Source organism: Calidris pugnax, unplaced genomic scaffold, assembly GCF_001431845.1.
Source record: "Calidris pugnax isolate Ruff unplaced genomic scaffold, ASM143184v1 scaffold2, whole genome shotgun sequence".
Lineage (NCBI taxonomy): Eukaryota > Metazoa > Chordata > Aves > Charadriiformes > Scolopacidae > Calidris > Calidris pugnax.
The window spans coordinates 2,939,494-2,964,179 of record NW_015090766.1 but is presented as its reverse complement, the minus strand read 5'-3'; the positions used below and the strand labels follow the sequence as shown (position 1 = coordinate 2,964,179).

Genomic DNA, 24,686 nt, shown 5'->3' with positions numbered 1-24,686 from the left:
CACTTCTGTTCTATAATCATGAAATTGCCATTTTTGGCCGAAACACCCTAACACCTATTGAAAGAGTACTAGCAATGATTTCAAATAGTAGCTTGCTCCTAAAAGGTGAAAGTCATTTATGTGATTTCATCCAGTTGAATTACTCAAAAAGAAGCAGCAGCACATGTTCCTCTAACACCAACACTTTATTGGCTTTTGTACATTCTTTCTACAACAGGTTGTCAGAGTCACTAAAATGAGCTCCTTGTGGCATTCCAAACTCATACGAATCGTCATATGAGTCATTTAACAATGTAAGAAATGTCCTTTGGGTAGCAGTACTTTGCAGACCACCTGTTTGGAGCATATATAAAAGAGTCCGTAGTTTTCCTAGGAGGATTATATCCTACTTGCGTAAGTTACTTAAAGGAGGGAGCCAAGGACAGTGCAAGGAACCCATCCGTGTGTGGGGCCGATGCACGCAGGGTTGATTCCCAGCCTTGGTTAAGTCAGAAGTGGATGGATACTAATTTTTGTCGGCTGCCTGCAGCCCTTAGGACAAAGTTGGGGAAAACAGGAAGGACCATGGCTTCAAGCTGGAGGGGAACAGATTTAGATTGGAGATTAGGAGAGGGTTCTTTACTGTGAGGGTGGTGGAGCACTGGAACAGGTTGCCCAGGGAGGTAGTTGAAGCCCCTTCCCTGGAGATATTCAAGGTGAGGCTCGATGAGGCCCTGGGCAACCTGGTCTAGTTGGGGGTGTCCCTGCTGACTGCGGGGAGGTCGGACTAGATGACCTTTGGAGGTCCCTTCCGGCCTGGGCAATTCTATGATTATATGATTTCACCTTCAACATCTTCAAAGTAGTTGCAGATTATATCATGTTACTGAAGCAAGACTTACTGTTAGCTATCAATTATAAGTGTCTGTGCTGCTCTAAAGATCACTTAGTTTAGAAAGATGTTCACTGTTTTGTGTGAGTAAATCATACTGTTTACATTTGGATTTTGTTTCTCTTTCCACACTACATCCAAAAAGCAAAAGCTTCAATGTGCTACTCTGATTTGTGCCAATAATACCTCACACCCAAATCAATGAGCACTTTCCTTTACTTGTCAAACTCTATAAAGAACTGTAACTTGTGACTGTGTAAAATACACACTTCACTCAAAGGAGCATTCAAATATGCAGTGAAACAGGGTCCCAACTGCAGATCATGTTGGACAGTTTACTTTTCACCATGGTGTCGAGGATAACTTGACATAATCTCTATATACATATTTTTAAACACTGGACTGTTGAACTTCATCTGAATCTTTGTAATGAAATACTCTAAGCTCTCACTCACTTTTCACAAAAGGAGGCAGACACCAGGACCTCTGACAGGATCCAGGACCACTGGTATCTCCAGAACCCAACTCCATTAGCAGATGGCTGCTACCATCCCCCACCAAACACCCAAACAGCTTTTCCAGTAGAAACAGACTTTCTTTATCCACACCAGCATAAAACTGGTCTCTTCACAGCTACGCCAAAGCCAGTTTGAGGTATCACCATTCATGACAGTTCCTCAAGCTAAAGCTGGAAAATCCTCAGGATCATCAGGATCTGGAGCAACAAGCTGCACCTATAAAGTAAGAAAGGAAGCTTTATAAAATTGAATGTATTTCAAAAGCATCTGACAGCTATGTATATGTATTTTACCCCTGAAAAGGGTACATTCTTCTATTAAAGGTAAATGCTTTGTATCCATCACTATGACAGAAATGCAAAGCATTTATCTCAGAAGTTATAACTACTATAGTTTCTTCAGTATTTATCCAGGGAATATATATTTAATGCTGATGTACTGCCTGGGGAGGACCAGAAGATCGCAAGTTCTGCTGCACTAAAGTGATGGAAAAAAAAAAAAAAAAAAAAAAGAAGAGTAAAACAATCTCACCCAAAATACTGTCTGGTTTTAGAATTATCTTTTAACCATTTTAAGGCTACTGCACATATTGGATTATAGTTTTAAACTCTATATTCTGTTATTACACAGAGCCTTTTTCATTCAGATAAAACAAATGCATTAAATCACTTCCATCTCATTCTCTAAGTTCCCAACCTTAAAGTATTTTACTTACACTAGACAAAGATAAACTGAGACCTTTAGTCAGTATGAAAAATAAAGATGTCATTTTTCAGTGTGCAAATGTTTGGGTTTTTTTTAAGAGAAAAAGGCAGAGGAAGTTTTTTTTAATGGTTATATTGAACATTTGTATCATTCTGTACAATGCTGTGCAATTCATTCTGTCATCTGTAGGATCCCAGTTTGATGATCTCACTCTCAGTAATCAAAGTACTATCACTGTATTATATTGAATTTTTTTTTTGGTAAGTGATACAAGCCTTGAGTTATTTTAATTAGTTCCCAATTTGTATCAAAACTCACTGCAGAAACAAATCTTCATTGCATCCTTTTCTCTAGTTACCATTACAGCTACTAGTAATAAGACCTTTTGAAATTTATGTGTTAAGAGTTATGAACATGAGCTGGTATTTAATTTTGAGTAGAATGATATGTATCAGGGACTTAAAACAACCAGGCCAACAACACTATGAGGCAGACATCAGAAAAAAGTCTGTCACTACAGATATCAGTAATTCCACACAAAAAGGGGCAGGACACACAAACATACCAGTAACCGAAAAAAATCTCCCAGCAAACGACAAAAAAACCCCAAACCATAAAACCCATTACCACTACTTCTGGTCGAGGTCCTGTTTCCTCAGCTCGTTTGCTATGACCACGACTGCCTTGTGCTCCTCTTGATCCACCACCAGGGCGAGGAAGACTCCCAAAATTAATATCCAGCTGAGATGTTATATCATTCGCTGGTCTTCGAAAGACGTGAGAATCATCTTCAAATTCTTTTTGCAACTGAAAAAAAGATCTGGTTAAAGCCTGTAGCTTCCACGTACAGCATTCTCCCCTCCCTGACACATTTTTATATTGCAGACTAATAAGCAGATAAATCGAGATGACATTCAGAATAATGGCCTGAATTTGGCCCTAACTTGCACAAGGTTTTCCAAGGTAATTGTAGCTTCCCAGATGGTTAGGATAATTCTTTGTCAGACCAGAGAACCCTGGCAACAAAGATCTTCTGTATTAGATCTGTAACACCAAAGAGGTTTTTTAGAAATAGCACCTACAAGGTTTTCTAAGTGACTAGAGAATCAGGCTTAAGCTACTTACTCCTACTACTTAATTATGTTCAAGTAATGGTTAAAAGGCCAGAGTAAAGTACAGTATTTGGCTACTAACCAATCTATTAGACTATTTGTCTGCACCTGACTGCACAAGTCAGAGGCAATAGGACAAGAGGAAATTTCCTCAAGTTGCACCAGGGGAGGTTCAGATTGGATATTAGGAAAAATTTTAACACTGAAAGGGATATCAGGCATTGTAAGGGTCTGCCCAGGGAAGTGGTGGAGGCACCATCCCTGGAGGTGTTCAAAAGACAGGTTGACGTAGTGCTTAGAGACATGGTTTAGTGATGGGTTTTTTTGTTTTTGTCAGAGTTAGGTTGATGGTTGGACTAGATGATCCCTTCCAACGTAGACAAACCTATGACCTATGAAATTACTGTTGTTTTAACTCTGTGTTAGCTCGTGGACGTAAGATTACTTCCCACCATAATTTTAATGTGCACTGTAGTAATGATAACATATATGTAAACTGATCCCATATAGTGACTTATGTGCCATATAGACACTTATTTTATTCAGTGTCTACTACAGAGATTCGATTTGTCTGTGTTACACAGTTCCAGTACCTCCTATTCCATCTTCATTTTGACAAGGTCCTTCAAGACTGTCAGCCAAGAAAATTTACAGGTAAAAGAACAGAAATTTCCATGCACTATTCACACACTTACATACTCTCTTCAAAGCTTGTGGAAAATATTCTTCCTACCCCTACCACCATCTCCCTCAGAGAAGGAAGAGAGGATAATGGCAACTGTTGCCACCAAAAGCCATGTGAAAAAGGCCACTTTGGTATTAGTGCCTGTCCCTGAAAGAGCTCAATGACCTAAAGTGATTAAGGCTTAAGTTGGAAGTTTTGATGTTAATAGTATAACTAGACAAAGGATAATAAGTGTATTCATATGTGTATGCAGACCTTAGTGATCAAAAATCCATTACGTTATAGTATAAGTATATTCACATACTTCTGTGCCTACCCAAAATCTGAAATATAAGCAGGCATGAATCTGTGAAAGAAGCCTCCCTTCTCTCGCCAATTATATCAATAAACTAGAAGTTCTCCCTGAAATGTCAGCCCCAGTGGTATCGTGGAATAAAAGATACAGAAACGGGGGAAGAAAAAGCATGTTACTATAAAACCAGCTCTCCAGAATTAATTCTAAGAAGCAGGACCATAAAACTGGAAAAAAAAAAATATTTACATATTTCAAGCACACTTGGGATCACACTTCAAGCTGGGATCCACCACAGATGAGAAACAGGACACTCAGCATGCAGACTAGCAGATGCTAAGACCCGAGTTTAATATATACATGCAAGTATATACTGGCAAGTAGGCTAAATAGGATTCAAAGTAAGGATAAGAAGCATTTAATAAACCAAGTTTCTGTAGCAGCATTACCAGAGACCTACACAGGTGGCAGCAGCAAGGACACAGGTTTTATAAAGCCAAGACTTTGCTATAAGGCAGAACTACTTGATATATTATGTATTTGCATACAAAATAGAGGTGATGATCTAAGAGAAGAAAAAGAACAGACGGTTAAGTTTAAAGCAAGTTTGGGGGCACATATATGATTACAGTAACAAAGCTTAGACACTGATTTCTAGTCTGTTCAGATTATACTAAAACTAGTAGAAAAAGAATGGAGGCAGTTTCCTAAGTCTGGGCATAAAGCAGAGTTCACAGAATTCCTGAGGCAATGCTTACATCATCCCTGTATTTTGACTTGTGAATCACCACTGCTTTGGAGGGAACAGTGGATTCTGGCTTCCGGATGTTGAATTCAGCCTTTGGTCGATTCTGTTGCTGAAGATTTTTCCACTCATCTAACGTCATTTCTTGAATTACTTCTTCCATAGGCTCTCCTTCAGCAGTTCTAAAGGTTTATAGTTGTAAAGCAAAAACCATTAGCTTGCAACATGCCAGGATGAACAAGAACACTAATCTCTGAAATAAGGATACTAAACAAAACATTTGTAATGTTTCTCACCAAATTACTATCCTCAATTTCTCCTATTCCCCACAGCAACTTTATGTGCAAGTTTTTCACTAATGCAAGATGGAAAATACACTTATGGCCTGTTGGAAATCAATCCTATGAACAAATGCTGTCTCCAGCCTCCTGCAGCAAGTTCTGGTATTTACCCAGTCTCACTGTAAGTTCAAGCACTTCAGATTCCAGGCAAAAGCAGTCTGTCTTTTCATCTGGCATATACTCAAGCCTACTGTTTAATACTGAATCTACACCTAGCAAATAAAGCCATAGTAAAAAAAAAAAAAAAAAAAAAGCATATCAAGCAGTTTTAAAACCCCTAATTTCATAGTTTTATTGACTTGTACTGCAGGATGACAATGAGATGGATTCATGTTTCAGTGCAGCTTTCAATCATCAAAAAGACACAATGATCACACCATGGGATCTAGGTAATTATTAAAATTTCCTTTGTTAATTTCACAAGATGCTTCTTTGATTCCTTTTGTAGATCTAGTAGCACACAAGGAGAGAGTATTTATCACCTGGCAAAACCAGATTAATCCCAGTCCAGTTTTAATGTCTCACAAAGTAGAATAATGATGATATGTTCAAGGAAAACAGATGGAATATGTCAGAGTCTGCCTTGCAGAACCACCACTGGAAGTGTTCAAGGCCAGGCTGCATGGGGCTTTGAGCAACCTAGTCTAGTGGGAGGTGTCCGTGGCCATGGTGGGGGGCTCAGACCTAGATGATCTTTAAGGTCCCTTCCAACCCAAACCATTCTATGAACGATACAGCTACTCCTTTAAGAACACCACCAGATACTGTTCTATGTGTAAGAGTATTAAGAACCAATTGTATCCCAAATATTTACATCTGTTGTCCTCAAGAGTAAGAAGCTAGATAATTTTTGATCAATTATCTGCAGCTTCGGTTTTGGGAACAGGTGTTGGAAAAACAGGACTAGTTGCAAGCACCTAAAAAAAAAAAAAAAAAAAAAAAAAAAGAAAGCAAACTAATAAAAAGGAGCTCTGTTCAATTGGTTTCCTTTCTTCCTAAGCCACTATGTGAACTTCAGGATGTCTTTTGTCCTCCTCACCCAGTAAGTTTTCACCAGGTTAGGGAGACACTGTTTCAGTCCTTGGCCAGAGCTTTAGAAAAATACAGAACTGGTTGCAACAAGTACGTGCGAATTAGCAATCAATCCTTCCATTAGCAAAACAAACACAAGCATTTGAGTGGAGCTTTAAGGCTAGTTCTGTGCCATTATCTACAGTGTAGTACATAATATACGTTTACCGCATTTTCTGTGGCACAAAGCCTGCAAAAGAAAAGTGCAATAGCACAAGTTAGAAACTCCAGAATTGAACTGCAAGGCAGATAGAAGGTCTAAAATATGTGATCTACACGGGAAGGCTTTAAAGAGATGCTGAGGGGGAAACATACGCAAAATTTTCTTTAAGTGTTATGTATCTAGGATGTTAAGGCAAGACACCCACAAGCAGAAAAAAACCCAAACAGTACTTTGAATTTTCAAAGTATTGGAAAGACCATCCATTGACATCTCTATCAATAGAGGACATTAAAATCAACCAGACAAGTACGAGAAGAGGCACAGGTATGGATGGTCATGCCTTGGGTCAGCAGTAGCCCCTTCAGATCTAAATTTCTATGAACGTAAGACAAGATGAGAACATTTCACTACACAGCAACTTCACCACTCAAAAAAACCCGAAACAATCACTATTGTTGCTTTCAAAAGTACACATCTGTCAAAAACAACCTCTTGCCTGCTCTAAAGGAAATACTGGTGGATTTACACTGCAAATAATGATCTTTTCATGATTGATTTGATTTTTACGCCAAAGGATGGTTTCAACTGCTAGGTTATTAGCAGTACAAATTTGGTTTTGGATGCCAGGACTCCTAAGGGGAAACACCTCTGGTTAGTGAAGCAGAGCAACAGGAAGCTGCATATCATATTTTGTATAGAGACTCAATTGTAAGAACTTACTCTGGGCACCAAGCCTCTATGGGAGCGCACTCTGCACGTTACCTTCTATCTTTTAACCTTACACATTTTTAGGAACTGCTTGGTGTGTATTTTCATTAATCAAGTTAATAAGCTCCTTGGCACATCAACAATCGTACTTACAAAAACACTGCCAGGCACCTAAGCACAGCCTCTGGACACAAATAAACTGAATACACAATGCAAGCCCATACCAAAGCCCCAGACGGGAACCTTCAGTAACAGTTCCTACTGCTTCAGTGTTTTGTTCAGCTGATTATTTTCGTATCATTAAAAATAATGATAGTGGGTCTTTTTCAGGTCAGTTTTTGTATTATTTGGCTGCACAAAGTAAATTTTTATTCAGCTTTTATTAAGGAATCAATGACACGATTCTTTCCTATCAAACATCATTTATAGGAGCATTACCACCAGTTATAGCAAAGTTCAAAGGTAAACAAGGCAAGAGCAAGCAACAACCATAAAGTTGACTATAAAAGGAAAACACTGAACCAAATACTTAAGAAGATCTGGCCTGTTCTATGGATAGTTTTATGACACTATAAAAAACAAACAAACAAAAAAAGAACCCCAAAAAACCCCAAACAAAACCAAAATAACATAAACATGAAAGGTAACTAGCTCAGCAAACCTAAAGGCAAATTTTGAAGGCTCCCTATTAAACGGTCAGAAGAATACATAGCTCTACCTAAAAGGAATAAAGTCTTGTGTGAAGAAACAGAAGAAAACCCCCACAGAATAGATACAAACTCTGCAAATACCTTAGATAGGAATTGATTAGACTATGTGTTGTACTGAATAAAAAAAAAATAAAATCTTTTCATTTGAACTACCAATCAACAGAAGTGTGTTACATTGTTCAGACTGTGAAGACAAGTTCAACAGAAAGCTGCTGCGAGGAAAGCTGAAACTGGTGTACTATTTATATATTTTGTACGTATTACTTGCAACAAAACCCCCACAACGATTAGCGTGCAGCTTGGGATGTGATAAACAGAGATAGATATTGTTGATACACTCAAGGAAATTTGAAGATAAGGAAAAAAATAACTTGATTTATATTATGAAAGTATCAAAGAAACCCTTGTCCTGCAATATTTTGCAAATGGAAGCTCAAAAACAGCAATGGGGACACAGTCTGGAAGGCAAGACCACATAAATACCAGAGTTGCACTGAAACTATTAATCAGTACCACACCAGGAAGCTATACAATATCTCCACACAGATTATTCCCAATTTACTGCAATACATTTTTTTCTTGTAAATGGAAACAGTTACAACAGGAAAGAGAATAAGAGAAGAAACAAACCCAAGTTTTTCATGCATTCCTCAATACAAGCACACAACTGCAACAAAGCAGTAGAAAAGAAATTAATTCCTTGGAGACACTGCATTTAAGAGTCAAAATGAGAACAATCCTAGCAGTAGCTTAGAGTGAACACATGTTCCTATAGCCTCAATATTGAGTCTGTAGTGAAAGCGGAAGGTAACCTTGCTAGGATCTTTTGCTGGTGTATGTTACCTGCCAGAAGACAGCAACTCCGGACAGAGGCAATGTAAGCATACAAGGCTTTAAAATACCTTCTGAAGCCTGAAAACTACACCCCACCAGTTTCCAAATACTAAAACAACAACAAAAATAATTCCACCTTGTTAAGGTGGATGCCATACAACTACCCCTAATTACCTAGGTACTAGTCATAGAATGTGTCCTCTTTATTTTAAAATACATACAGTCACCAAGCTGACTCTACCTCCAAAGGTAAGTGCAATAAGGTACGTGTAATTCATATTTTGTATATAGATTTGTGAGTCCTCAGGACAATATTTACCACGCTGAAAAGAATACATGATGCAGAATTTTGTACTTGTAGATTACTTGCATTTTTTGAATCGCAGGGCAGTTTTTACAAATCACTCAAGTTGAAAAGGTAACAGACCATGTGTAGCTGCTTCTTAAACTATGACCAAATCTTAGAAACATAAGCATTTCTGAGCAATTAAGTGCAATTTGCAGCTGTATAAGCCAAGGTTTAGTCAGAATTAGGGACGCATTTTCTTGACTTACAAATATAGAAAAAGCTTTTCTATTTTTAAATATGTGCACTAGCAAAACTTCACAGTTCACATTCAAGTGTGCCTCCCAATACAAGTGTATCAGTAACAGTCAATTGTTTTCTTCGCATTTAGAAAGAAAATATTTCAGTCAGACTATACTTGTTCAGAGGGTCTCCTTCAGATGCCCCTGGCTGCTCAGCTCTTTCTGCAGTCTCTTCCATAGGAGCAGTCTGTTCCATCCCACTGAAACAGTAAACAGAAAAACCACAAAGTCTGCATGGGTCACATTGGAAAAAAAACAACTTGTAGATCGATACCTCACTTTTTTCCAGAATTCCTTGGGAAGGGAAAAAATAGAGCAGAAAAACTCTAGGATCATAAGCAGAAAGTAGGTCTACTAAGTGACTAGTTGAGCAAGTAACAAGATGAGAAGCATTAGGAAAATCCAGCTTCCTTGTCCTTTTAATCAGAAAAGTGAAAAGCACACACCAAGACAAAATAATTTAATTTCAAATACGAATACCAGTACTTGATTACAGTGTATCACTGATGTTTGGGATTGCGTTTTTGTTTCTTTTCAACTATTAAAATTGCAAAATTAATACTCCAAGTTTGTACCTTTTATAACACGTACATTAGTTCACTGTCAAATGTGAGCAGCAGCATATCTACTTTCATGCTACTGATAGGCATATGTATTTAAAATTAACGTCTTCTATCTTTGATGCACTGACCATTATTCAGGCACAGACATACTTTTGGAATTATTTAGACAACTCCAATTTAATGTCACTTCTACCACACACACCACATCACAAAGTACAGACATCTCATGTTTGTATCATACGTTCTGATTCTACTGAACTTAAAAAAATTAACTAGGGAGAATAAACAAGGGATCTTAAATCTTGTACTTTATGAAGTTCACACAACATTCCCTGACATCCTACAGAAGCTACTTTAGTGCTTTTGTTCAGCTAGATTTGTGTTCAGAAGTATGTTCCTTTGTTTTGAAAGACGAGAGTACCTAACCAATATTTTACTTTTAGTATGAAATAGAAAAAAAGCCTTTCAGAAGAAGCTGGAATATCAAACCCCAAAATTATTACCCATCGAGGCTGTACTTTTCTACCTTTTAGCCAGATTGCCTGAATCCATGATCTAAGTTTTAAAAATAAAAATTTTATTTCTAAACCAATTTTGTGAACGAGTGTGTACATTGCCAGAAATTTTGCTGTAAGTACAAAGCACTGCCTTTTCTCTGCCCTTTATCAGCCTTCAATTAAAGGGTTCTAGAGGCATACGAGAACAAAAGCTACTGGAAAGAGTAGCACACTGATAGGTGCAAGGAATGGACAAAAGCTGAGACTTCCAGTGAGCTTTTAGCAAATCTGAACAGAAACTAATAAAAGAAAGACAGAATTGAAAATTTACCATTTTTATTAATGTAATTGACCATTATTAAGCCATCGCATTCTGTTACTGATCCTCCTGTGCACTTCAAAATATATTTCAGAAGTACAGGGAGCTAAATATTACCTCAAGAGCCACACTGAATTGTATTACAGCTTTGCAATTTAGAAATAATACTTAAACATGACAAAAAGAAATTGGACTTTAAGCTCACTAACACAGTTTCAATCTTTTAATCAGCCTCTTGTAGCAATGCCATTAGATATCACAGTCTCACTCTACTATTGAGAAAAGCCATAACTTACTTCTGTTAAGAGACAATTTACCCCTAGTCAAAAGATTCTGGCAATCCTAACTGAAGAAATAAAAGCATGCCTTTGCTACAATTTAATCTCACCAACATGAAAGAAACTAGTTCAGAAAACCATAAAACTATATTAATCACAACAATTAATAGAAAGCAAGGCTTACAAAGCTCAAAATGGACATGAAACTGATGAACAGAAACGTGTGACCTAAGGTGGGCCATGGAAAATGATGATCTACCGTGGGTGCAAGTATACGTTGTACCTTGTATCATCTTTAATTGTTACCCAGTTGGGAGCTTCACCTCCACCCTTTTTGTCATCTGCTTTCATCCCTCTAGAGACAGAAACAGGGTTATAGGAGTTAAAGAGCTTTTTTTCATTAGGGCTTCAAACTAAAGGCAGTATTGACTTTTTGCCAGCCAACTTGGATATAGAAGAGGGGAACAGAATACAGTTCTAGAACAGAGACACTACTGCAGTGCTGACTGCTGTTTACTTGTACACCACATAAGTAGCAGGTTATAGAACACTTACATTTTAACGTTCCCACTTTGTCTTTCAAATCCCCGTTTTCCTCTTTGGTCAAAACCATTGAAACTTCTGTTTATTCCACCACCTCTTCCTCTACCTCGCATTCCACCTCTTCCTCCGCCACAACCTCTTAATGGCCCTTCACGGTCTAATCTTTCAATCGGTCTAAAAAGAAGATTTCTAGTCAGATCTTTGTTTCTATAGAACAGTTAACAAGGAAGAAAAAATTTGTATAGTTGTATTTGTGCAGCTGTGGAAGAAGTCAGTAAGAGAGCTACTGTGTAATTTTTAGAGTGCATCTTTACACAGCACATAGTACAGTTGTTTGACTTTTGTCATTAAAATGGACATAAACTGAACTCAGTGGGAACTATGACATATTTAGCAAGCAACAGCCTCCACTATCCAAACCCAGATTTATAGGCAACTGCTAAAAATTTCAGGGACTTCGTTAAACAATGAATATTGCGATACAAAGTATAAACAGCCATGCTCTCAAGTGTTAAAGGTTTAGGTGGAATTTTCTAGTACTTATATAGAAAGCAAAATTGATATACATTCACCATCCAAGCAGTAAATATTGCAACAATAACAGTAAGCCTTTAAAGTTTAAATAGTAAAACAAAGGTTTACTTTCAGTTTGAACTAGAAAATTAATTCAACATGGAACCATGTTCTGCAAAGCTTGGTACGCGAGCTCAGAAATGAACATGTACATTGCAGGCTAGGGGTTACATTTTCAGATCTTTACACTTTTCAGTTTTGCCTTTTATTTCTAACATTTAACAAAACTGCTCTAAATTGATCTGTGAGGAAGCTGGAATTACAGCTAATGGGCATGAACTAGGTCATCTTGCAACAAATCTACACACTAATAATGCAACCATGCCTTCAAGTCACATCTGGCTACTAGATCCCTTTTTAAGACAGTTACGTCCTCCCTTCCCACCCCGTGCAGATCCTTACTTCTCCCAGTATAATTATGTACCTTTCCACTGTGAATTCCACTCGTCCGTCTGCTTCATAGGAACGGTATTCCCGGAAAGATGGTCTCCATTCAGTTTTGTCTTGTTTCACTTCTGCACTTCTGTTATTGAACCTTTGCTGTTCTCCCCGCTTAGGTGCTCGCTTCTGGCCTACACGCGCAGATACAGATTACTAGCGGTTTAATAACAACTGAATTGCAGTTATCAAACTGACTGAAATGAGTTGGTTACACCTTACAGTCTTCTGCTTTACTCTCTCCAGTTCCAGATTCACCAAAATATTAAAAGCACTTATAGTTAATGTTGCCAGACATTGTGTGTTTTAAAGACATCTACTTCTTTTCCCTTCTGTATTGATCAACCTGTCTTCAGCAAAAATACTACACGTGTTGACATGGCTCAGACATTTCCAGAAAAGACAGGCTAAAGAAAAATCTCATTTTACTCACATTAAGCTAAATAAATTGAAAACAAACCCTGTTTCTCTCATGTTCTCTTAAAGATCTTGCTAGCATACTACAGGATAAGGCAGCCAAGCTCCAATGGAAGACATGAATTGCAAGACCGCTGCAGGAGCAATAAGGGTGGGGAAAAGAGGAGGCCCATTAGAGACAGACATTAATTGCTGATCATGAGACAGCACACCTCCAGATAGACAAGCTGAAATTAGAAGTCTGAGCCTGCACGTCTACTTTAAGCTCACAGCTATGGAATCCAACAACCAGAGGAGGATTGTTACTGTTCTGTGGAAGAGAGGACCACTCAACAACACTACAAGTCACTGAGTTGAAGTAGCAGAAACCCAAGCAGTAGTACAAAGCCTCCAACAGCATTAATTGATTCTGGAATGTCAAATTCCAAGATAAAACATATTTAAGTTTTCTGGGGTTTGTTCAGAAATTTTCAGCATTAAGAAGCAGCAGGCTGGGCGGGGTGAATGGAGAGAAATTGTGTATTATAAAGCAGAATAAACTGAGGTTATCCACTCAATCCATACACATCTAGCATAGGATTAAAGTTCATTATGTGTTTCCTTCCCCATTTTCCCAAATTCTGTGCTCTATTTACAACAAAGTTCTCCAAAAGGAAGCAAGCATTTTGTCTGCTTGGCCCCTATACTTACGCTATTGGCTGAAAAAGGTGTTGGTTTAAGTCAATCAGCAGAAACACTGCTCTCAGACCAAGGAAACTGATCTATTCTTTCTACAAAAAGCACCTGTGCAATGCTGAGCAAGTTACTGAATTAAGGTTACTCGCATTGGACAAGTGACAGCCCTGTCAGCTGCATCTCCGTTGCCTGCCCAAAAAGAGAAAAAAGCCTCTTGTCACAATATTAAGAAACAAATTAATTCATAGCTCCATAGAAATGCCCGTCTAAGATCTCTGATCAAAGCTTAGGCGGCTAACATTAAGTCTGTAACACCATATTTAAAAAGAAAACTTCAAAGAACTATCCACTCAGTGCATACGGTGGAAGAGTGGTAAATAAAGCCTTTTGTATGTAGTAAGGACAGTCATATCTGTACACAGAAGATAGTTTTATTTGTGCTGCATAAACAACCCTAGCTTATGTTTTCTTTAACCTACAAACCACTTGACATAATATATTCCAGTAATTTTTTCTTCTCAAGATTTTTGAGTTGCTCGATCCCTAGAGCAGTAAAAATATTCCAGTACCTGAAGGAGGCCTACAGGAGAGATGGGGAGGGAGTCTTTATCAGGGAGTGGAGTGATAGGACAAGGGGTAATGGTTTTAAACTGAAAGAGGGGAGATTTAGATGAGATATTAGGAAGAAATTCTGTAATGTGAGGGTGGTGAGACACTGGAACAAGTTGCCCAGAGAAGCTGTGGATGCCCCATCCCTGGATGGGACTGGGCTGGATGCCCCAGGCTGGATGGGGCTTTGAGCAACCTGCTCTAGTGGGAGGTGTCCCTGCCCATAGCAGGGGGGTTAGAACTCGATTATCTTTAAGGTCCCTTCCAACTCTAACCATTCTATGATTTTCATCCCCAGAATTACTATGTAATCTCTGGATAAAGGGCAATCTTTGAAATCAGTTTCTGATACCAGGATACTTCAATAAAGAGCAAAATTAGAAAGAACACAGCATTGTACATGCTGTTCAGAAACCTGCCTGCTCCATGCACATCTCAACTACACCACCCACTATACAAGTGCCAATTTCAAATTGGAATCTTGCTGTGGAAAAACTGACTACTCATTTCTGACCTAATTTTTACTTATTTTGTTTGGATCTGGATGTGCAATTGCAATACAAGACTGCATTTCTATTTAGTTTTGAGCCTCTTACTGGCTATCAGAAACATAAATTATTCTAAACAGAATAACTTAGCAAGGATGCTGTAGTCAGAGACCACCTTCCTTAATTCATATTAACCTCAATTGCTCTTTCAGATTCAAAGAACTCCTTAAAACCAGTCAAGCAATGTGGAGGAAAAAAAAAAAAAAAAGAAAATGCAAGGGTCATTTTAAAAACATGGGCTCTGGTTGTGTTACTACTTGAAGTACTAGTTAAAAGTACTTCAAAACATGTCTTCTTGCCAGATATGCCAGTGTATTACATGTCACTAGCATTGAGCAGGCTAGAAAAAGCAGTCAGATCTACTCAGAATCAGAGTGAATTAGCCTTGCACTGAAATCAAACAGGTGGCTATAATTACTGCAGATGGATTTTAAATACTAGAATGATTATTTGTGGCACTTATTACTCATACAAAAACATTTTTAACTGGTTTAGCAGACATGCCGCAGAGGATTAAAACAGTTTGCTGCAACTATACCTCTCTAATAAGCAGAGTCACCCTCAGGGCAGGAGCTTGTGACCACTTGTGAATGAGTTCAAATGCCGGCACAACTTTCAGCTCCGTATATAAGGGCAAACTCAATGGAAGCCTGGCATCAGTGATAACATAAGTTATCCAGTTTTAATCGTCTGCTATATGTCTATCCCAATGCAGACTCATTTTTATTTCAGGAGCTGAAGAACCACCTACCCTTTGGGGAAAAAAACCAACCAAACAAATGAACCGTGAACAATCTTGCGTAACACTTTTCTTTCACTTAAACAGCTTTCACTTAAAAAACTGGGTTATGCTTCGAATGCTCATTAACTACCTCTTTAAGTGCACCTTAATTTTGTCCACTTGTTTGCATACATAGACTGGTACACAGGTCTTCTTCAAAACCACAAAAAAAGCTCTGGAGTTTGTGGATCACCTAGAATCATCTAGGTTGGAAGGGATCTTAAAGATCATCTAGTCCAACCATCAACCTAACTCTGACAAAAACCATCACTAAACCGCATCTCTAAGCCCTATGTCAACCCATCTTTTGAATATCTCCAGGGATGGTGCCTCAACCACTTCCCTGGGTAGCCTATTCCAATGCTTGATAATCCTTTTGGTGAAGAAGTGTTTCCTAATATCCAATCTAAACCTCCCCTGGTGCAACTTGAGGCCATTTCCCCTTGTCCTATCTCCTGTGACTTGGGAGACGAGACCAACCCCCACCTCTCTACACCCTCCTTCAGGTCGTTATAGAGCGCGATAAGGTCTCCCCTCAGCCTCCTCTTCTCCAGACTGAACAACCCCAGCTCCCTCAGCCTCTCCTCATAAGACTTACTCTCCAGATCCCTCACCAGCTTCGTTGCACTTCTCTGGACCCACTCCAGCACCTCAATGTCTTCTTTGTGGGAAGGGGCCCAAAAACTCGAGGCGAGGCCTCACCAGTGCCGAGTACAGGGGGACGATCACCTCTCGGGTCCTTCTCACCACACTGTTCCTGATACAGACCAGGATGCTGTTGGCCTTCTTGGCCACCTGGGCACACTGCTGGCTCATGTTCAGCCGACAGTCGACCAACACCCCCAGGTCCTTTTCTGCCAGGCAGCTCTCCAGCCACTCTGCCCCCAGCCTGTAGCTCTGCATGGGGTTGGTGTGACCCAAGTGCAGGACCCGGCACTTGGCCTTATTGAAACTCATCCTGTTGGTCTCAGCCCATTGATCCAGCCTGTCCAGATCCCTCTGCAAAGCCTCTCTACCCTCCAGCAGGTCGACACTCCCACCCGACTTGGTGTCATCTGCGAACTTACTGAGGGTGCACTCGATCCCCTCGTCCAGATCATTGATAAAGATGTTAAAGAGAATGGGTCCCAGTACAGAGTCCTGTGGGACACCACTCCTGACCAGCCACCAGCTGGATTTAACTCCATTCACCACCACTCTCTGGGCCTGACCCTCCAGCCAGTTTTTAACCCAGTGCAGAGTATACCCATCTAAGCCGTGGGCAGCCAGTTTCTCCAGGAGGACACTGTGGGACACTGTATCAAAGGCCTTGCTAAAGTCCAGGTAAACAACATCCCCAGCCTTTCCAGCTCATCCAGCTTGCTCATCCAGCAAGCAGGTCACTTTATCACAGGAGATCAGGAGATCAAAGGTCTTACTAAAATCCACTAAAAAAAATCCACAGCCTTTCCCTCATCTACCATGTGGGTCCCTTTATCATAAAAGAAGATCAGGTTTGTCAAGCAGGACCAGCCCCTCGTGAACCCGTGCTGGCTGGGCCTCATCACCTGGGCATCCTTCATGCGCTGCACAGGGGCACTCAGGATGATCTGTTCCATGACCTTCCCAGGCACCAGTGTCAGACTGACAGGCCTGGAGTTCCCCGGATCATCCTTCCGACCCTTCTTGTGGATGGGTGTCACATTTGCTAGATGTCAGTCGGCTGGGACCTCCCCAGTTTGCCAGGACTGCTGGTAAATGATGGAAAGTGGCTCCACCTACTTGAGGTCTTATGAAAACCAAAGATCACCCTTTTCCAGTCAACAAGTTTAGACTGTCTTTAAGGTGGTTTTCCTGTGACTTACGCCCGTAATCTGTATTCAGCTGAAGATGTTGCCTACCATTCCCCAACTCACCACCACTTCCCCAGGAGGTTACTGCAGCAGCCCAGTCTGTCAGCTAAGTTTTGCCTATCGCTTTTCTTTCTAAACTGAGAAATCAGAAAAGAAATCTGATGCTTAAACTGTTTGAACACATCAGCTATTTTTTTTTCCAGAAGCAGCAGCTGAGCTATTATTATTGGAAAGACACCTCTAAATACTAAAAATACCAGGTACAAGACCTAGACATTGCTAGAGAAAAAAGTCAGTTTTACTAGCTGTTGTTAAAACTGTAACTCATACAGCACTAACATACACTTAAGTAGTTTTTGCTTTCCCCACAATAATACTTTATTATCAGTATTAGTTTTTTTTGTACTGCAGCACTTAGACAGGAAGACTTTCTAGAAAAGTGGTTTTAATAAGTATGTATCACAGAACTTGCAACTGGAAAAACAGAAATTGTATTTTTAAGACCTGTATTGCCTGGTTTTCCAAATACTGGATCTCTGTGTACTAACAGTCAGATTTAAAACAATGCAGCAAAATCTGGCTGTCTTTGCAGTGTTGTTGTCATCTCCCTTTCACCAAGTTCTTCTATCCATGTCTTTTATCCTCAAATAAGTGGGACTTGTACCCAGGAAGAGAGTTTCTTAGGTTTTGTGGGCTATTCACCAGCAACCACTGCAACAGCATGCTCTCAACTTTTTTCTTAACTGTTAGTTTTAAGGGAAAAAAAGAGATTTTTATGCAGCAAACCTTGACTTTAGAAGAACACCACAAGGAGCCCACCTGGCAACTGTTATCAGTGCTTACAAGTTAAAGCAAAAATCTTTCTCAATTTTCTCCATTCCCTTATGTAAGGATTATGGCAGGTGAGAGTGGCAGCTGGCATGCAATTCATGGGATGAGGGAGGTTACTGCTGCAAAGAGCATCAAAACCTTATATTCTGACCAAAACTCCAGCAGATAGCGCTGCATCACAGTGTTTTATGAATTCATACAAGGCTGAGATCAACTCAACCCACCAAAACAGGCAACAATCAAATCAAGTGAGACAATTGCATCAATGCCCCACTTCCACAAATGCAGCCTGGTATGAAGAGGTGCCAAATGAAGAGTTATTTGTATTTCGGCCAAGTAGCGCACACAGGAACAGAGGAAAGGCAAACTGAGCATAGTTTTCATTCAGTTAGGAGGAACATTAGAGCAACCATAGTAGCCAGATGAAAGACTTGTATACCTTATAGCATGTATTTGAAGAAAGAAAAAAGCAATGACAAAATACTTTCCATCTGGGAATCCAGCCTTAGAGGTTTTCTGAATCAAAGACCATGAGCATTCATTTACAGAGGACAGATCCACAGATGGACTTCCATGTCTTTACCCAGACTGCTGTCTGAATAGATACATGCTTTGATATATCCACATCATCCTACAGCAACAAGTGTCACAGGTGCATTACAGTCCCAGAAGAAAAAGCAATCTTTCTTCTTATCTTACAAAATCTCTGTGAAATTATATTCCTTTATTTCTGTATAATAAGAAATAATAAATATTCCTTGCTTTCTCCGTGTCTCACCTGCAGTTCTATATACACTCCATTTGCAACCTCTCAAAACAAACACCTGAATTTATATTTCCCTCAATACAAAAATCATTCTGTAAGTTTCTCATGCATGTCACTCTAGTGTGCTTCTTCTAGTTTTAACATTTGTGAGGTGACCAATAGATCACACTGCAAGATGTGGGAAGCTGAGATTCCTTCAAAGGCATATCAATATCCTTTTATATTTTCCTTGCTACTGCTACCTCAGCAATTCCCAACACCACTGCTTCTCTCCTAGATGGCAACTCAAAATAGACCTGCTGTTCTACTCTTATCAGTCCCAATGATTCCAAGCTCTCTTAACTACAATAGTCTGAAACAGAAAAATCTTCCACATTGCACTATAGCTTGAAAAGCTGCCCCCTACCTCAATCCATGTTCTCCCACACATATTACTTTACACTTACTGATAGTGAATTTCCTGTCATTTTATAGCTCATTTACAGTACATAATTTGTGTCACTGCCCTGCAACTCGTCCTCTACTGGGCTAAATAGCCTTGTACCAGCAAGCTTCCATTATTTACTCCCCTCACAGCTCTTTTATCACCACATACATACACACAAAATAAAAGAAATTAAATTGTGCTTAAAATTTTTAATTTCAGACGAGTTTCCATTTCCTTGTAGATATTAAAACAACACTAACAGCAACACAGTCACTGGTCCCAAATTCAAATCCCTCTTCCCACTTATTCCAAGATATCCTCCTTTCCTCTGCTTTCAGCTTAACAGCTCATTTAAAAAAATGAAAAAATCTGAACCTCAAGAAACAATTTAATGGGAGTTCAGAGACCATGAAGTAAAACCAAAACCAAACAGGAATACCACTCTGGTTGGTCTGGAATGAGTGCAACTGGAGAAACTGTGCTATAATTCAAGGATCTCTCTCATTAATTATGGCTGCATGAAAAAATGCTACTGCATTACCATCTCAGTAATACAATAATACCTATACATGGACAAGTGATCCTCCTTTACAATAAAGCTGCATAATTCGAAGTAGTTAGACAGTTCACACTCTCAGGGACTTATTCTGCTGTATGTCAGAGTATAGCAGATTTAAGCCTGCACAACCTTACTTTCTCCCCTTTCCATGTGTGTGTCCATGTGATTTAATTCCAAACTTCAAACAATTAATTTTATGAACCAAAGCACAGCTGGTTACATGATTTGTGGAAAAATACATTACCCCAAAATACAAAAAAAAAAAAAAAAAGGTTACAAAGAGCAAATAAATATGACTACAATAATACCTATACATGGACAAGTGATCCTCCTTTACAATAAAGCTGCATAATTCGAAGTAGTTAGACAGTTCACACTCTCAGGGACTTATTCTGCTGTATGTCAGAGTATAGCAGATTTAAGCCTGCACAACCTTACTTTCTCCCCTTTCCATGTGTGTGTCCATGTGATTTAATTCCAAACTTCAAACAATTAATTTTATGAACCAAAGCACAGCTGGTTACATGATTTGTGGAAAAAAACATTCCCCAAAAAAAAAAAAAAAAAAAAAAAAGGCTTCAATCATTGCATACAACACACCAGAGACAGACACATCAAGTTAGACTCTTTTTTGTGGTATTCTGTTTTCACATGTGCCAGCACTCAATTACAGAATTGCCAACTGCAGCTTTCCTCTGAACAATTCTTATGACGATGTAGCTGAAAGAACAATACTGGAACAAGTTATTTAAAAATAAGAAAACAGCAGTCAGTATAAGATAAAATTTCCCAGAGACATTCTGTGCCACGTTAACTTAAAATCTTAGCTAAAAACTCAAACACATAGTATTCAGGAACTACATCTGAATGTTACACAAATCATCAAATGTACATGAAAGAAGAAAACCTTTTAGAGGTATTAGCAACAAAGATTTAGTGATTTCAATAGAACAGCGCTTATTACTGCATGATCAACAAATTTAATTTGCCTGACCGTTAAAGAATGCAAGCACTGCAACTGGGCCTTTTGAACAGCTGGCAAATGCAGATTGGCCACTATGTTAAGAATGAACTGAGTTAACATTAAGTGGTGCAATTATAAGAGCTGCAATACCTACAAACAGCTTTTACCAAAATCCTCTGTAGATAGGCTAAAAAAAAAATAATCACAAAACAACACAGTCAGTAAAGAGAAAAAAATACATCATTAAGGTCAATAGTGTAAGTTTTGGCAGGCTATGAAACAGTTGTCCATTTTCTCCATAAAGAAAGATTAAAAAATAGTCTCTTTACAGTTGTGTCAATTCATAATAAATATTTTGGGTCCTAAAGGTAGAAGTACTGGATTATCTGGCAAATTCCTCTTAGGAGGTTTGTTTTAAACTGACAACAACTCCAGAAATTAAATAAAAACTCCTCTGGAAAGGCAGTGAAGAACTAAATTTAAAAATGTTGAATTACAGAACTTTGTGAGAAAATCTTCCAATCTAAAAACCAAAATATAACACTGAAAGCAGTCTCTCAGACTGCTGTAAAACTTTTTACATACTGCAAGATGGAGGACGAGGCTTGCTTCAATTCTTTCTAAAGGTAAAGACTATTTTGTTCAGATTTTATATGCTCAAGAGATAATACAACAATACAACAAAAATCATGAAACTTTTAACAAGACTTTTTGTAACCCAAACAAGCAAAACATCCCAGTAATCAGATTAAAGAGTCTGAAGGGAGTCCAAAGGAGGGCCACGAAGATAATCAAAGGGCTGGAGAGCCTGCCCTATGAGGAAAGGCTGAAGAAGCCAGGTCTCTTCTCCTTGGAGAAGAAAAGGCTTGGTGGGGGGCCACATCACAATATTCCTGTACTTGAAGGGTAGCTACAAAGACGATGGAGGCTTTCTCTTCACAAGGTGACACATGAAGAGGACAAGGGACAACAGGTACAAGTTACACAAGGAGAGATTTCATCTCAGCACAAGAAAAGAATTAATAACAATCATTCACCAGAACAACCTTCCCAAGGATGTGTTGGAGGCCCTGTCACTGGAGGTTTCCAAGATGCAATTGGAGAGGAGGCTAGTCGATCTCTTTTTGGTACCTTTCAAAGGAAAGGCTGGACCAGACAATCCTTTGAGGTTCCTTCCAACCTAGGCTGTTCCGTGATGTTTCTATTAAGACTAGTACAACCCAGGCTGAATTTTGTTTTTCAGCCATAATACCAGAATCTGATTCAGTTTTTCAGATGGGTCCAGATGCTTCTTTATGGTATTCAACTCGTAATCAGTGAAATCAGAATTTATGCCGACAAAAAAAAAAAAAAAAATCACTAAAAAAGACTGGAAACAAAATCTTTTTTGTTTGTTTTTGGGTTGTTTTTTTTAATAATAGTTTAGTCATTAGTTTCACAATTTAGTAATTTTAATCAGTATTATTTACTTCTACAAACAGAGGTATACTCTTCTAGCACTGTGCCCATCATTAGAAGCTGTATGCCAAATTGAGCTGCTAGGAGGACCTTCCCAAGCGGGTAGGCATTGTCAGCTATTAAGCTGCTAGTCCCCTGAATCTTTTACTGCATCGAGAAGTTTTCTGGTTGAATCCTGTACAAAAAATTAACTTTATATGGCCCAAATAAAAAGCTGCCCCTACTCTTCCAAAAAAAAAAAAAAGAAAAAAAAAAAAAAAAAAAAAAAAAAAAAAGGTTTTCCCCTCAACCTTTCACACTTGCTTTATATTTGTTGGCTATGCAATCACTGTATTTGCCCTAAGCTCAGAGGGTGATCTCTGTCCTTCAGAGCAGGTTTGTTGAGACAGCACATCCAAAGGAGGAGTGTGCAGAAGGACCAAGTCTCAACTCTCTGCCCTGGTTTAGCATCCTGAGCGCTACGCAGTTGGAGTCCCTACTTCACAACAAGCCTGAGACATAAACACATAGCGCACACAAAACCCAGGATAGATATTTTCTTTAAAGTAAAAAATTGCTGCACTTTTCAGACCATGTAAGTCTTAAAACAGATGTTAATTCACTTTCACAAAGGCTACTATAAGCCAGCAGTCTTTTCTCCAATTTAAATTAGCAGGAAGTTAAAACAAGGTGCACATACCTGATGTCTTTATAAGAGAGAACTGGGCTTCTTAATATCAAGGTAGCAGAAAATAGTTAAACACACTTCACAGGGCCACTGTGCATTACCCCAGAATTACACTCAGAACCTGTATGTTTAAGACAGCTATATAGACAAGTAGGAGGTAAACAATGCTCTTCACATACTCCCACACTCCCGATAGGTTAGTGATAACCACCAGTTCTTCAAAACTTGAGACTCTGCTGTCCACAGATCAGACTCTTTCGCATTCTGTTGATAACCACAACGAAGTATCCTTTGAATAAAATAAGCCTGTTACTAGTGAAAGTATTGGTCTTACAGGCAGAGATCTCTGACAAAGTCGCTTAACAACCGCAGAGGAATCTCCAAAGATATGTTTCATGCAACTGTCCAAAGGAATAGGGACAACTTTATAATCCTCTACAAAGATGCTCATTAATTAGTAGATATTTGGCATGGAAAGATTCTCCACTCCTCAGGGTCAAATAATCGCCATGGGAACAGTGTCAGGCTGTAAGTCTAAGCAATAGAATTGGTAATAATGGCAATAGCATATTGGAGCAATAACCCCAACTCAAAGGCCACACCTTTTTCTAAGGCATTAAAAGACAGTTCAGCCACTGTGAATTTAACAGAAGCTTTCACTACGGATAGAAATTAATACTTTAAGAATAGTTAATGTGATAAACTCCATTGTCCGCTGCAGGAAAATGAGAATTTACAACAACTCAGAAGGGTAAAAGCAGAGTCCTTTGTGCAGAGGTTCTCAATATTTGGAAACCATCAGCCAGCTCTCAGATACTTTAAATACTGAGCCCAGCAACCTGAAGCTCATTACCAGGTAAGTAATAACAATCACACCCACAAAAGTGCCTCCAAATGCAAGGAGCTGAAGCCCAGAAAAGCCTTCAGCTACAAAGAGGACTGTGATACTCTGATAATAAAAGCCGACTTGGCTCCCTATTCCCCCAAGCAACATTTAGCATCAAAACCCAGCAGCTGCCAAACAACCCGGACCGTTCCTGAACACCGCGCCGCAGAGTTCACCCAGGAAATGAGTTTTTCTTCAAAGGTTTGGGCATCAGTGGAAGCTTGCGGCAACCTAAGCACAGATCCCCAGGCACGCTATAACCTGAAGAGCCAGGAAGCTCACAGGTGCTGAGAAACCACCGCTGTGTGTGTGAGACAAGGAGAAGAGAAGAACAGCCGGGCTGAGGAGGGACGGAAGGCACCCACCGGGATGCCCAACGCTACAGACGCTGCAGTAGAAAAGCCGAGGCTCCTCCACTCTTCTCCTGGGACCGTTCCCAAAGTTCCCACTCGCACACCCACCGCCCCGCTCCCCTTCGGAAGCCTCCCCAAGGCCGGCACAGCCCCGCAAGCTCACCCGGGGCCGGGGCCCGGTCCCGAACCGCAGCGCGGCTCCTCCGCTCGTCACCTGTGTCGCCGCGGGGACTCCAGCTGTGCCTTCACAAAACACACCCCGCCCGGCGGCTCCTGCGGCCCCGCTCCCCACAACCGGCCGGTCCCCACCACACGGCCGGGCTGCCCGCGCCGGCCCGGCCCGCCGGGACCCCGCACTC

The 24,686-nt window shown here is 39.7% G+C and overlaps 1 protein-coding gene across 2 annotated transcripts in view; it reads right to left on the bottom strand.

The window, feature by feature from the left end:
• Window positions 1-1,069: 1,069 nt before the first annotated feature.
• HABP4 (hyaluronan binding protein 4) overlaps window positions 1,070-24,686 on the bottom strand; it is a 24,736-nt gene continuing 1,119 nt past the window's right edge. The window contains exons 2-8 of one of the 2 annotated variants that reach the window (XM_014936286.1): window positions 12,541-12,688; window positions 11,556-11,717; window positions 11,284-11,355; window positions 9,460-9,543; window positions 4,942-5,110; window positions 2,722-2,901; window positions 1,070-1,605 (exon numbers count right to left, since the gene is read on the bottom strand). In XM_014936286.1, the coding sequence (XP_014791772.1) occupies window positions 1,549-1,605; window positions 2,722-2,901; window positions 4,942-5,110; window positions 9,460-9,543; window positions 11,284-11,355; window positions 11,556-11,717; window positions 12,541-12,688 (872 nt within the window). In that variant the 3' untranslated portion in view covers window positions 1,070-1,548. The remainder of the gene's footprint in view (window positions 1,606-2,721; window positions 2,902-4,941; window positions 5,111-9,459; window positions 9,544-11,283; window positions 11,356-11,555; window positions 11,718-12,540; window positions 12,689-24,686) is intronic. The other variant, XM_014936291.1, reaches the window with a different exon arrangement.